A 15,998-nucleotide genomic window follows, 5' to 3' on the forward strand; every position below is an offset into this window, starting at 1 on the left:
TAGGGAAACATATCAAAGAAGCCTAAAGGGAGAGGGACCAAGTTTAGAATACACACATATACAAAGAGTTTTCATAATCACGCGATTGCAGGAATGAATTATGAAGGCATAACATATTCAAACGGGTATTGATAATATTACTTGGTACCTTGAAGACATCAAAGCAGATTCAAACCAACAGTCATAGTCAGCAATTATTACAGAGATATTATCAAGGTTGTGAGACTGAACCTTCATCATGATTACAAACTTATAGATTTAAACACGGGATCCCTAAGGTCTCAATAGGATCATGCTTCTAAAAGTATTAGCAAGTTATCATGTTCAAACAATATCAATAAATGGACATTACAAGATTAGAGAGTCAGATTCAATTTTAGATTAACAGTAGGAAGAAGGACTGAGCATGGTTCAAGACAGAGCATGGTGCCACAGAATTAAGCAAAAAGCTAGCAACATTCAGTCAACTGCTTATAGGCAGAATAAATGAGGCAGTGGCTTCAAATAGGTATAGGAACTTTACACATTACAAAACCAAATTGATCATGCAAGTGGATAAAGGAGATGAAAATATTGTATCAGACAAGTTCAAACTCAACATGAATCTAGCTCAGCATATAGGTATGAATGGACCATGCTTCAGTTCCTAAAGCTATCAATTAGTTTTAACACTAGGCCTAAATCCTACTTTCATGAAAGATAAGCTAATGATAGATGCATGCAGACTTTACAGAAATTCAGCAGGGGATCAAAGAGATTAAAGACGGGGATGTATTGCACACAAGTGTGAGGATCTCAACAGACTTTGGAACGAACAAACTTAGTTGTGCAACAATTACTAGTTGACTTTATCTAAACAAAATCATGACTTACACTAAGAATAGTTTAACCTTACAGAATATATATGCAGCAAAGATTCATGAGAAGAAAACAGCTTGGTGCAAATAAGATAGTTTCCTATGCATACAACAGTTGAACATGGTGATGAGAAAATTTATAGTGATAACTTAGATATCACTCTTAGAGTTAACAGGTACAAATATAGAGAAGAAAAGCATCTAGACACTCAGATTCTTTCAACTTAGTTAAATGACATGGACATACTGTATATCATGTTAAGATTACCAAATAATGAACTCAACCATAAGGCAAATAAGGTGTAGGACAGCAAGATGAAATCTCAGCAGAATCATCAGTGAAAGGAAAAGCATGAAGTTAAGATCAGCATGAGTGGTTCAATAATAATGATTTCTAAGACAAAGTAGAAGACAGTAGTGATAACTCAGTAAGATAGTTGGACAAACACAATCAGAGACAAGAAAGTATTTAGACATTGTAAGTTCAAACTTAAGGTTAAGGAACAGGGATACAAGTCTTGAACAAGTTCATGTTTCAATTTAGCAATAACTATCAAGTAGCAAACTTAGCTTCTAAAACTCATAAAAATTACAGAAGTGCAATAAAATAGGAATGAGTTCATTATAAGTCACTGAGAGATATGAAGTTTACATTGAACATAAACATATAAGAAATTAGGCATGGAGACTGTAAGAAAATTCAGAACAAAGATCAATAATTATCATTTACCTAATCGATTATTATTCTAGAGAATCATAACAGAAAAATCTAATAATAAAAGGTTGTCAAACTAACAAAACATAAATATCAAATGTCAAACACATATAGCATAATATTAATCTATAGAACGTAACATCAACTTATCTAATTCATTCAGAGAAATGAACGAAAGAAAGAGGGAGAGAAATATGTTGACCTTATTAAGGGCAGTAGACCAAACGAATTCCTTTGTTGCTCAAATATCCCAGAGCTTTCAAACTCTAACCAGCAAAAAAAACTCGGCAAAAGAGAGAAAAACAGTAAGACACCTAATATAAGAAACCCTTTTCTTAGTGTTTTGGACTGTATGCGTTCAGTGTTAGGTTGTTCTGGTGTTAGATTGTGTTGGTGTGTTGGTGTTAGATTGTGTGTTGGTGAGAATATTAAAACCCCCTTTTTATAGTGGTATTCAATGCTCTAGGGCTTCACGAATTCAAAACCAGTAGTGGAGAGTGACGCATGGTAGATGATGATATCTAATCGAGTAAAAATCAGAAGACAGAGGGGGGAAATCCAGTCATGATTTTACCTTAGTACTAGAATGGAGTGAGCGTTGAAGCACAAGAAACTGTCGGTCCGAATATTGATGATGAAGCCATCTAAAACCTCTTGCTCACTTTGATTTGAAAGAATGAAAGAAGAAATCAGGTGAGTATGAAGTTTCACCCTTTGGTCTGATTTCTTCTACTAGGGTTTTGAAATCGAAAGGAAAAATGGAAAGCACGACAGGACTAAGAGTGTAGGAACAAAAGGAACAACCATGTAAATGGATTAGAAAGGTCAGTAGCGATTTGAAGTTTCATCTCTGAGATTAGGGTTCAGATTTTGGGAGATTTGATTTTTGGTGATGAACTAGGCAATGGTTCAGCGGGAATCCTTGTTATGGGAGACAAATAAGATGTTTGGAGGTTGATTTCACGACCTTGCACTAATTTGTGCATGGTTTGTTGATTGATGGCATCAGGGCAGATGAGAGAAAAGAGAGAAGAAGGGGAAAGAAGGGCGACTAGGTGGGTAGGAAATGATTTAGGGTTTTGGGGGTGAGACCAAATGGTCTCTGAGTTAAAACGGGGGGAAGAGATCTGGGCCGTTGGATCATTTGATCAATGGTCCTGATAAATCGGGGAGTTACTTATTTTTAAAAAATAATTCAGGGAAATTTCAATGACCGTTGGTTCTGTATGATCCAACGACTAAGATAATTTCTGATAGTGGGTCGATATTTAAACGGAAAATAGGGATAATTTGTGACCATTGATGATTTGAAACAACGGTCCAAATTGCTTGTATTTGTTTTGTGAGTGGGATTAGAGGGTGACGTGTCAGGCCGTGATTGATTGTGAGGTAATGTCAAGGATTGCCAAGTTGGAAAAGGATGGGATGTTTGGACTGGGTTGTTTTTCGTTTGGGCTTGCACATTTGGGCCGAAAATAATTTAACTAATAGCCAATTTGTGTTTAGTGAAGGAATTGCAATTGTAGCCTTTTAGTTTTTAACCCCTTCTAAAATCAATTTAAATAAACATAACAATTTCAAAAAATGTGGTAAAATTATAATTACTATATGTTTCTAATTATTAATTATCTATAAATGACACATATTTCGAATTATAGCACTAATTTCAAAAATATTAATATAGTAACCTAATTCATTGGAAATTAAGGAGTAATTTTGTCAAATTATAAAACCTATTTAATGTATATACAAAAGTTAGTTTTATAATAGTAAATACATTTGTATTAATTTTGAAACTAATACTTAATTAATTTATAAAATAGATATTCATTAATAGAAAAATATTTTTAAAGTATTTATTGTAAATTGTTAAGCGTGAATAAATTAATTTTAAAAAGGAAGGTCAAAATTGGCCCTCTGCTTCTGCTTACGCTCTTCTACACCCTGAGCGTATGTCTGAATATGAGAAATATCCATGCATGACTGAAGTGAGATCGACATACAGTCATTAAGCATGTGTAGCTCCAACCCCATCACGAACCGGTGAACCCGATCCTCCATCTTATCTACAATAGTGGGATCATACCTAGCCAAATAATCAAACTGAAGGTTGTACTCTCGAACACTCATATTACCCTGCTGAAGGGTCAAGAACCTATCAACCCTCGATCACCTAAGCTCTAGTGGCAAATAATGATGAAGAAAAGCCTCTATAAACTCCTGTCATACTGCTGGAAGGGCATCCTCACCTCTAGATAACTTCCAAGACTCGTACCAATTAACTGCAACATCCTGAAGTCTATAGGAAGCTATCTCAACTCACTCAGTCGCAGTTGCCTCCATTACCCTCAAAGTCCTCCGTATCCTATCGATAAATACCTGACGGTCCTCATTTGGATCTGCTCCAGTGAATACCGCAGGGTCTAAATTAATGAAATCATGAACCCTCGCACTGATGGCCCTATCTGCATGACCAATACCTACTTGTTAAGCCTGTGCGGCCACTAATCGAGTCAATAGCTGAATAACATCTCTCATCTCCTCACCCAGTCCATCTGGATGAGGAGCTAGGGGTACTGGGGCGGGCGCTGCAGCTGGTGCCCCTTGGATCTCCTCTGGAGAGGGCAAGGTTTGTGAAGTCTGAGATGGAGTCTCACTCCGAGACTCTCCCCGAGCCCTGGTAACTCGTGGCGCTTTACTCGTAGTCTCATCAGCCACAGACATGCCTTCTTAGGCATCGTTGAAAACATAACATATCGTTAGGAAAATGAATCCTTATATCGCACGATCTAAGATAAGAAGGGAGGATAAGTTTATAAGTGTGGTGCACAACACACTCATAAACAATACTCTACTAGACACGATCTGTAGACAACCCTAGGATGGAACTTCTCTGATACCATATTTGTCACGACCCAAACCGATGGGCCATGACGAGTGCCCGAGTCCTATATGTCGAATACTCCTAAGCACATGTCTAAGATATAAACATGAAATAGGGGTAGGTCATGCATGACATCTATCAATAAACTGTTGAATCATATGAATGACATACGTGAAAAAACATGCCTAAAAGACATATATACATATATATGCAGAATACGGTAGGGTGAGCCGACAAGGCTGCGATGGACAACTATATATCAAAATAGAAGCCAGCAAGGCCATATACTATCCAACTATACATGACTGTCTACAGAACTCTAATCGAGTGTACAACTGTATAAAGGATGGTACTGGGCCCCGTCATACCCATATATGTATACAAAAATATCATAGCAAAACCCAATAACAACTCAACAAATGGAGCACACCAACTCTCGCTGAGCAAGGGTCCTAAGAAGAGGGACTGTCAGCCTATCTACCTGCACCTGCGGGCATGAAACGCAGGGCCTCAGGCAATAGGGGCATCAGTACGAATAATGTATCGAGTATGTAAGGCATAAAAATCAGTATATAAAAGACATGAAAGAAACATGGAGTAAAGGACTCAACTTATAAGTCTGAATAGCTCTGTGAATCATGAAACATTTATAATGGCATGCATATGCATATAAATGTCATATCATGCATAGGTATATCATATATGCGTACGTAACATCATCAAGCCTCTGAGGGAATCTCATCATATCATCTCGGCCTCAGTGGGCGAAATCATCAATGTATACCAACTGATCAGGTGGTGTTATGTATATAATGACATAACCTTTCCCCATACCCCATATACATATAATCTACGCGTATATAACGTTATCTGGTCATGAGTCAATGTACAAGTATAAATGAATGCAATGCATACGAAGTAAGTCAATAAGATCCCTCGGGATGTCATAAGATCAACATGCCTTCGGTTAATATCACGAAATAAACTTTATCAACTTACATATTTTCTGAGACCCATGAACAGATAATATAATAATAGGACATATGGGGAATCAAGAACATAGACAACCCTGGTACTTCTAAGAATATAGTCATTTGTGAAAGTTGCGTGTTTGCTCATTTCGTTGTATCATATGGATTATGCCAAAAGGAAAGAAAGGATGGCCTTAACATACCTTATAGAAATCTGTCCAATAACAATGCTAAACTCATCTTACTGCACCTTAATCTACAACAATGACAGTGAAGCTATTTTCAAGCTACAAATGACTCTCTCACTTATATAACGAAAGTAACTTAATCTGTTACAAAACGGACAGCATTTCCCCTGACTTTACTGCTTCCTCAAGCCTACTATAGGCGAGACAACAACACAATACAATCAGCAACTCAAAAACAACCTAACTACAATTCTGGACCTTTAATACAACAACAAGTCTAAATATACCATAACACACCCAACCAACAAGTTATCAATTAGCCTAAAATTGCAACGACGAGTGACCAACCCACTATCCTATCACATGTGGAGTTTCTCCACGCCCTTTATCCTTCCAAACTCCATAAATCAGTAGCACAAGAGGCCAACACGAGTGGACTAATAAAATAGTCTACTACAAGTGGAATAAATTGAATTCACGGCTTCCGATCACCGTCTCATGAGTCTTAACTATTAGGAAATGAATTTATCAACCTTCCTTGAGATTTAAAAGCTTAAATACAGCAAGTAGGAATTTTCTTAACTATTATGTACCTTCCAAAACTTAAACTACAAAGAAAGAGAGAGGCGGTATAATGATATTTACGTCATAGGGATTGTTCTAATGTTATTGCTTCTTGATTCCATACCCGAGATGTTAATCCTTATTGAAACCCTTGTAGAAAGCTTAAGGGTAAGTTTATAGGTCTTATTTTTGTCGTGGTCTGTGGAAACATGAAGAAAGAGATGACATAGGGCATATATATATATATATATATATATATATATATATATATATATATATATATATATATATATATATATATATATATATATATCCACTTTTGAAAAGTCAAAGAGGTGCTAGCTTGACACCCTATCATTGTCCCTTCTGCCGACGCTTATATCTTTTTATCTAGATGTCATATGAACGAACGATTAAGAGTGTTGGAAATTAAATTCCAAGACCTTAAATTTGGTATATAATATGTCCAAAGAAGACTTCATAAAACACACGAAATGTATTGCTCAACAAGCTTTATTACATGGCAAATCCTTAGTCGGTTTTTCCGCAACTTAAATTGGATTTTTTTTCAAACTTTATATTTTATATCCAAACATCATATATAGTCATATTATGACTCTAAACTCATTTAAATCATGATTAACAAGTCTCATATTCATTATACGTCACCTTAGGACGTACGGGATGTAACATTCCCTCTGATTCTCTTCCCGGTCAACTAGGACCAAGTGATGTTTGTTTCAAAACTCGTGTATTAGAACATATTGTGGCAACCACTCTTCTTCTAAGAACATGATCCTTCTCTACCTTCTCCCAGCGTGATACCTTACTAGTTTACTATCTTCTGACTAAACACAAGGTCATGTTGTCCTCTTGGGTCATCAATTTTATGATATAGAGTGTCGATGATCCCACGAGTCTTTCCTATGGTATGGTCATCGCCCATCTGCTAGAAGCCAACAACATATCCCTTGTAGACTATCCCTATATCACTGTCACCAAATCATACAACTCCAGGGGATTTGCTATCATGGGCTATATTTCTATAAAGGGAGCTTGGGTGAAGAAATAAGAAGGTGAAATCAAGAATATCCCCTACGATTCAAAAGCAAAAACTTATGTGTCCCTTCCCAGTGAAAATGATCCTGGTCTCTTAGAAAGGCTAGCCTCTATCAATGAAAAATTGACCATCATCAAGACCTCTATAACCTCTATGCGACGCGCAATTGAAGATGTCCATGGAGTGGCAAAGGAGACAGGCTCTGACGTGTCAAAAATTCAAGTGCAAATTCTCATGACTAGAGAAAAAGCAGTAAGGCCTTTTAAAGAGATGCACGACATAATTGATGGGGTCACTATCACGGTGAATGCTAGTTTTGATCGCCTCAAGGAGGCAGTTTGCAACACCCTTACTTACTTTATGTGTCGTTGATGCATGGTTGTTTAAGACAATTGTTTTGCTTTGCTTCTTTTGTGACTGTTCGCTCAGTCTTGGGCTGTATTATTAGGACAAATACTTCTTTTCTGCATGCTTATATTTTCTTTTTGTTGATGCTAAAAGGGAAGAAATAGTAAGCAAGGCTTAAGGGTGTGCGTTTCTCGGTATTCCCTGTTTTATGCATGTTCTGTGTTCCGTTCCCTTGCAGATGTTCAACTTGCAGGTACATCATACGGTATACAATTTTGGGGGAGTCAACTACAACTGCGGCACAACAGAATGTCCAGCTGAGGGGAAGTCGACTAGACATGTCTAAAAAGAAACACAGATTGAGGGAGAATGGACTACAACACAGTCAAGTCAACTGTTAAACAGGAAAGTATTTTCCATTCTTATTTTGTCATCATCAAAAGGGGGGAGATTGCTAGATCGAAGTAGATTTTAATAATGCAAGATAATGATTTACTCCTTATGTGCAGAAATAGTCCTAAGCAATGGAAAAGAGGCATAAAAGAATTACGACGAAAAAGGAAGAAGGAGTGAAAAATTAAAAGGCGAAATCAATCAAAGTGAATGGCAAAATCAATCAAGGAGGATATTATAGGAAGGATCCCAAAATCAAAGGATGTCAAGGGCACGAAATTATCCGCTAAAGATTCCTCCATATAAAGACGTCAATCGAAGCAAAAATCAAGGGATTTGACAACGGGAATATCAACTTAATAAAGGAAGAAATAAATCAGGTCCACGAGTCAAGGCAAATCAACAGAAGAATTATTCTTGGAAAGAATCAATCTACTATTCTTGAGAACAACTCCCTTGGGTTTGCAATCTCTCAAGATTCACAAGACATGAAGGCCTTACGAAGTATAAATACCTATTGCACCAGCTGTGAAGAGACATACTCTGAACGAACCACTATCACTCTTTTTGTTCTACTTCAAACATAATGACTAAGTTGTTGGTGTAAAGCTACATCAACTCTCTAATAATCGAGAAACTTCAAATACTGAAAGAGAACACCCTTGCAACCCAAGTGGACTGGACGTAAGATTCACATTGAATCCGAACCAGTATAAAAATTCTGGTGTTTTTAATTCCTGCACTTTACTTCTACTTTACTTATATTATATTCTTATCTTTCAATCGACTAATTGGTAAACTAGTCAACTACTTAGAATACAAAAAGAAAAATCGACAATTCACCCCTTATTGTACTTTTACGTGTCTACTGTGATACCGCTTTAAGAATGTGGACTCTTGCCTAACTTAAGTACTTAGCCCAAAAGTTAGTTGCTAAGGTAAAATTTTACCCAAAAATTAGTTCATAAGGAAACTTTAACGCAAACTAAAGTAACATATACTAATACCCTTTACAAGAGATTCTTATATGGTACATACTACATAGAATAGAGTTATAGTATGATCTTTTATAGATATGAATTGACAGATTTTAAACAAAGACGGCTTAAAGTATAGATAATAGCCATCAATTAGTTGCAACTTGCAAGATCGTATCCACAGTCAGCAGAGACTTGCTCGTGCCAGCTCCCGATTCCACAATTAATATTTCTCATTCTTGAAACCAAAAGTCAGTTAGATTGGGTCCATGTAATTAAGGTTTGTCCATTAGGAAAGCTACCATTCCCAATTGTCATGTGTTTAAATCAAATTCTCCTTTTGAACTCACTCAACTTGAATGTGATTTCCTTCAATAAATTAATCTGTAGACTTTACTATCATGCGATACTTTTGGGTCACTTCTCTAGATAGCTACTCTTGTAACATCCTCTAGATAGAGATTCAAAGTTTTTTTCCAATTTTTCAAATATTGACAAAGTGGTCGAAATATAAAATATTCTCTCACTTTCAAGATTACTTCAGTACTTCATGACATTCTTTCTTCTAGTTCCATTCACTAAATTGTAGAGAAAAAAATAAAATAAGAGCAAAGAGTATACAATAGAAAAGAACTTAAATTATATACATAGGTAGTGTGAAAATCTTTACCCTACCAATGCAGTTTAACATGTAATAGTAGACTAGTTACCCTTTTCACTAGGTAACAAATTAATGTTTATAATAGAAATTTACTTATAATTCCTTATAAATGACATGGATACAATAACAACAACATACCCAGTATATTTTCACAAGTGGTGCCTGAGGAGGTTAGTATGTACGATATCCTTACCCCTACCTTGTGAAGGTAGAGAGGCTATTTCCGAAAGACCATCAATACTACCAAATCACAGCAATTACGACAGAGAATTACGGCAAGCGAAACAACAATTAGAAAAATAAAACGAAGCAAAGAGAAAAATATCGAACTAAAAATAATGAACACAAGGATAACACTAGTACTACGGCTAGGGAAGGAAGTACAGGTATGAAAAGGAAATAAACTCGACCACTAACTAACCTATAACCCTAATTTTCGACTTTCACACCCCCCTATTAATCATGTCCTCGGTAAGCTGTAGATATGCCATATCTGATGAACAAATTACTGTGATCCATCCGAAATATGTATAGATATTCATGGGCCATATTCATAAATGACATGGATGATTATATAAATATTTTTTTAATATCATTAGTGCATAAAACATAAAAGTCATAGAAAATCAATAGCTATTGTTCGAGAAGATGTCAAAAAGCAAGAAGAAAGGGAGGGCGCAAACGACTTCTCTGAATTTTTTTTTTATTTTTTCGTTTTCAAGGGGTTAAATTAGGAGATACTTGGCACTATGGGAATAGAAAACAGAAACAGGGAAAGGGGACTAATTAATGAGCAACAGCAACTTCACTCGGTAAATACTTTTATTTATTGATATTGGTTACCACACAATTGGATTTTCCAGCTTGCGCTGACTGAAATAAACCAAGTACAAGAGTAGCAAGTACATAAAAGGGTACAATATCTGCATTAGTTGATGGCAGAGCAAACTTTACGAATTTCACCATTAGTGCCAGTCTTAACCTCAATATTGCTCATTTTAACCATGGACCTGCCAAACTCGACGCCGAATGTCAACCCAAGCAATCCCCTAATACCCAAGAACCTTTGGACAAACACCTTTGTAGAAGCATCGGTCCACAGCTTCTGGTCTGATTCCAGAACTCCACGACCATTCCTGAGGTTGGAGAAATACGAGGTGTCGAAATTGTTTGCGCTTCCAGTGTCTAGTGCCACACGCCTTGCGGCGTCCCCATTTTGTGGACATAATGCTTGAAGCTGAGGAAGAAAGGTTGCATCTATTGAAGGGTCAGGGCCGCCAGTGGAGTTGAAATTGAATAGCCTGCCTCTGATGACTGCGCAACCTGCGGTTCCAATAGTGTGCGCACCTAGCCACACAAAATTAAGCATTGATTATACACGTGTGTGTATATATATATATATATATATTTTTCAAGCACTGATGTTTTTATATTTTCCAAGAGGTCGTGACTTCGAGTCACCCCAAGAGTAAGGTGGGGAGTTCTTGAAGGGAGGGAGCCGAAGGTCTATCGGAAACAGCCTCTCTATTCTAGGTAGGGGTAAGGTCTGCGTCACACTATCCTACCCAGACCCCACTAATGAGATTATACTGGATTGTTGTTATTGTTTTTTAAAAGCTACTTTCAATTTATACAGCAACTCTACTAGGCACAAAGTTGGAAAATAAAGATCTTTGACACGTACCAAAAGTATCATAGAACTTGAGGTGTTAAGATGCCATGACAATCTTATCGCTATAAAAACATGTCAGATAAAATTAGAAGTTTATAGTTTAAAAAGCTCCCAAATATAAAAATATACTCCTATTTTTTATTTTCTTTTTTGCAGTAAAATCACTTGCTTTGCTGTACAAAGGACAGTCCGGTGCATTAGCTCTCGTTATACGCGGGTCCGGGAAGAGCCGAACCATAAGGGTCTATTGTACGTAGTCTTAGACTGCATTTCTACAAGAAGTTATTTCCACGGTTCGAATCTGTGACACTCTGGTCACATAGCAACAACTTTACTAGTTACGTCAAGGCTCCCTTTTGCTTTGTTATACTAACAAATAATTAAAACATGTATGTTATACTCTTTACTTACCAGTAAGAGCGACAAGATCTTGAGTGTTGAGACCCTTTGCAGTAAACTTTTGCTTTTGAACATCCACGGAATCAAAAAAAGCTGGCAGATTACCCGCATCAGCTGCTCTAGAAACTCGCCCATCTCTACGTCCCGTGGGCACAGACCATGTCAGTCCCCTAGTCTGCATCAACAATAGAAGAATATATATTACTACCAAAGATTTAGTTTATTTGCAGAATTTTACACCACCATTAAATTTTAACCATTGTAGTAGGTAATCTGCGTTACTTTTCAGGTCATTAGTTCAATTTAGTTTTTATCAACATGTAATTTTCCTTTAGGTAATATGATAATACGAAAATTCTTTAGAAGTTAAACTCTCTATTATGGAAACATGCGTGGGACCATATAAACTATGTACCAGTCAACACTGCCATGCACATAAGTTGGAACAGAGGAAGTATATATATATATTGATATATGTGTGTATGTATGTAGATAACAAGAAACGTAAAATAAGGCAACGCGGGAGATATTTTTACCGCGACAACAGAATCACGAGCAGCAAGAGCAAGAATGTCAGCGCAGGAAACAACTCCAGGACAGATAGCTTCAATTTGCTTCTTAGCATCCTCAATAACGTCGAATCCTCTCAAATTTCTATTTGGGATAGCAGTTCTCTCAGCGTCTGAACCTTCAATGAGGATGGAACCATCACAACCTAGTACAAAACAATCATGGAAGTGCATTCTCAGGATTCCTGGTGCCACCGTTGGATCAGACTGAAAATGAGCCCTCACCGTTGATTGAACTATGGATTCGGCCCTTGGGCACGTACTGGAATAAAATCCAACACGGGTACCTTGGCCTAAAACCATAGTCACATCTATGGCTAGCACTAGAATAACCATAAACATGGCCATTTTGTTAATTGAATGGTGATAGTACTCCATGGTACGTGTTAACAGTATAAACGAATTCTGAGATTTGAGTAAGTAAATTTCTACTCTTTTTTGTACTTTACTTAATGATTGAAATTGTATAAGAAACCTGGACATATTTATAGGCATAATGCAAGCAAATAAAGGATGGATTGAGTAGTGATTGGAGTAGGAGACCATGTAAGCAAAGTCGGCTCCCAGCGCTGAAAATTACTAAAGGGCCTACGCGTTTGAAATTTTCTTTTCTTTATTAATTATGAGGAGAGTGGGGGATCAAGATTTCAATGCTGTTTGGGGCAATGAGTTGGCATGCATCTAAGTAACAGCTTTGATTCTGTCTTGTCTCTTTTAATTAGTCAAGTTTGTAATTTGAGGAATTGCTTGTCTTGCGTATGGTAAACATATGTACATAAGAGGGGAATTATTCTCTTTACTTAAGATTTTTTTTTTTTTGAAAGGAGGAGGAAACATTAGAGTTTATTTAAGACGCTCTTAATTAATTTAGCTCCAAATGACAAATTCTCATGTGTCTCCAGCCATTTCCCTATTCTAAGCAAATAAAAGGTTAAAAAAAAGTTTCCAATAGTCAAAACATATTAGTAGTTGCATGTTTTATTCCACCAACCTTTTAATGCTTTCGAATTTTTTTCCCAAGATCAGGAGAAAAACGAAAAAGAAAAAAGAGCTTTTTTTGCCATTGCAAGCTAATAGATATAGTCAACTACTGCATGGTGAACTTTTTGTTGAGGGGTGATTTGTATGGTGTATGGGTGTCAAAAATGATAAGTTAATAATGAAATGTTGACTAAGAAAAGGTACTGATTACAAGAAATGTGAGGTCATTATATTCTCAAAAAAGGGAAGACATTATTCAAAGGAACACTTGCTGAATAAGATATCTTAAAAAGAATTTTCGGGTGTTTCACACTAACTTTCGGATCTCGTCACTATATATTGATATATTGGTAATATTGCAGATTGGGTTAGTGCGTTAATGGTTTGTTAATGGCATTGCTAATGAAATAAACCTAAACGCAAATAGAGAAATGACATTTGTCGTTGTAAAGGTAAGTGCAAAGTGATTTCATAGTACTAATAAATTGACCACTTCACTTTTATTCCGTTCATGTATGCATTGACTAGAGATGGAAGGAACACGTTTGATTCTCTAAAAGTTATAATTAGGGGCGGCAAATGGGCGGGTCGGGTTGGATATAGGACGGGTCGAAAACGGATAATAAAATGGATAAAGTATTCGACCCGGCCCATATTTAATACGGATAAAAAATGGGCTAACCGGAAGATAATATGGGCAACCATATTATCCATGACTTCATGAATATGATCACTTTTTTTTTGAAGAATTCTTAGTGTCCCAAACTTGAGGAACCTCCAATTTGAGACTTTACAAATGTAAAAGTTAAACTCATTGGGTATCCATTGGTTATCCATTTTCCAAATGGATAATATGGTTCTTATCCATATTTGACCCGTTTTTAAATAGTTCATTATCCAACTCATTTTACAGTAGACTAGTTTTAGGGTACGCGCTTGGCGCGTGTACCCTGTATATTAATGAGTATTTAATTTTTAAAAATTATATAAATATTATTAAGAATATATGTATAAACTAAAAATTAAAAAAATAATAATAAGTTCTCAAAAGTGATGAATGATAATTCCATATGGTTAATTCGGTAAAGAGAGCTATTGCCTTTTGGAATAAATGCAAGATTTAGTTATTTGTTTCAACATTCGATGAAGTAGTTTACTTTTATTGATTCAAATTATTAATATTAGCTCATTCAATGTTTTAAATGTTATTCTCACTGTCAAATTCTTTCTTTCTCTTTTATATTCTCAAATATTTTTTTGTTACTTGTTGAAATTATCGAGTGTAGTATTTTAAAAAATAATGAATAATGATGTTTGAATAGAAAAGTAGTTCAAATATTATATAAAAATATATTATAGTTCATATATATAATTCAAAGGTAATACGAAAGGAATTACACAAATATTATATTGTTCAAATATAAGAAAATGATTTGTATAAAATAATTAAAATCTTAATTTGATTTTAGATTCCTAGATATTGATTCTTTTCCATAGGTCAAATTATTTTATTTCACAAAATATCTTATTTTAACTATACCAATTAACCGTAAAAAGTTGCAGAACTCTAATAAGAATTAACTTGAAAAAATAACTTCTTTATTAGAGGACTTCTAGAAACCATCTCAAATATATAGTAATTAGAACGCGTAATACATACATGATATTCTTTCGATTTTACCATTGTGGATTTGAATATGAATCGAAGCTAATTTACATAAATTCGAAGTGGACATAATTTTAGATGAAGCTAAAGTTTATTATAAGCTAGTGTCTAAATATTGTAGTATATAATTTATATATAAGGTAAATCTTAATTGATAGTAAAATTTTACATGCTAGGGCCGTTTACTTAATTCATATTAGGACAATTATATCAGTTCAAATAAGAAAATATCTATTAACTAAAAATTTAGTATATTTAAATCCTAAATATTAGGAAAATAATTTGAATTACGATTTAATCCAATCTAAAATTTATTTTAAAGGGTAAAAAAGACGAACGGCATTTTGCTAAGGGCCTTCGTGCTTTTAATATAGTATAGATAATATGAGTGGTTAACTTTTTTTTTTAACTATTTTGCCACCCGTAGATACGGTTATAATTAAAAATCTGAATTAACAAAAATAGAGGTAGTGCGCTGTTTATAAAGCAGATAAAGTTGAGGAGATGATCCAAGAGATTTGGAGTAATCAAACAAAGTTATCTTTTGCATCGAGGAAACTGCAAGCATGTATAGCATGTTGGAATTTTGAACAGATCAAGTGTGGATTATTTTAGACCTTAAATTTCTTTTGTTTGATCTTTAGGTGAAATTAGGTTTTACCCTCACAGCCTCACTGGAATTATTTATTATTCCTCCTATATTTCCCTAAGATAGGATATCCACATATATGTCTATTCCCAATTAGAAAAGGGCAGAAAAACATTTACTTTGCAAAGATATTCTCTTTTACCTCTTTAATCTTCAACCTTATAGTGAAAGTAGAGGAATATTCAATTAAAAATAAATTTTCGATTTTACTTATCCATTTTAGTAAATCAAGAGAGAATTATTATTTCTTCTAATATTACCTTTAGTATTTAGTATCCAAACTTCCCAAGTTTATTGAAGTTACAACTTTAGTAGGCGTTTGGACATAAGAATTGTAAAATTCGAAAAAATGGTGAAAATATTTTTCAAGTGAAAATGGTATTTGAAATTTAGAGTTGTGATTGGACATAAATTTCAGTTTGGGTTGTTTTTGAAGTTTTGTGA

The 15,998-nt window shown here is 35.2% G+C and overlaps 1 protein-coding gene across 1 annotated transcript; it reads right to left on the minus strand.

Moving 5' to 3' along the window:
* Positions 1–10,422: 10,422 nt before the first annotated feature.
* Positions 10,423–12,718, minus strand: LOC104112837 (peroxidase N1). Its single transcript, XM_009622876.4, has 3 exons — positions 12,226–12,718; positions 11,702–11,864; positions 10,423–10,965 (listed from the first exon to the last, which is right to left on the minus strand). The coding sequence occupies exons 1-3, from the start codon at positions 12,634–12,636 to the stop codon at positions 10,547–10,549; spliced, it is 993 nt and encodes a 330-aa protein (XP_009621171.1). The 5' UTR covers positions 12,637–12,718; the 3' UTR covers positions 10,423–10,546.
* Positions 12,719–15,998: the final 3,280 nt, after the last annotated feature.

Source organism: Nicotiana tomentosiformis, chromosome 1 (genome assembly GCF_000390325.3).
Source record: "Nicotiana tomentosiformis chromosome 1, ASM39032v3, whole genome shotgun sequence".
Taxonomy (NCBI): Eukaryota; Viridiplantae; Streptophyta; class Magnoliopsida; order Solanales; family Solanaceae; genus Nicotiana; species Nicotiana tomentosiformis.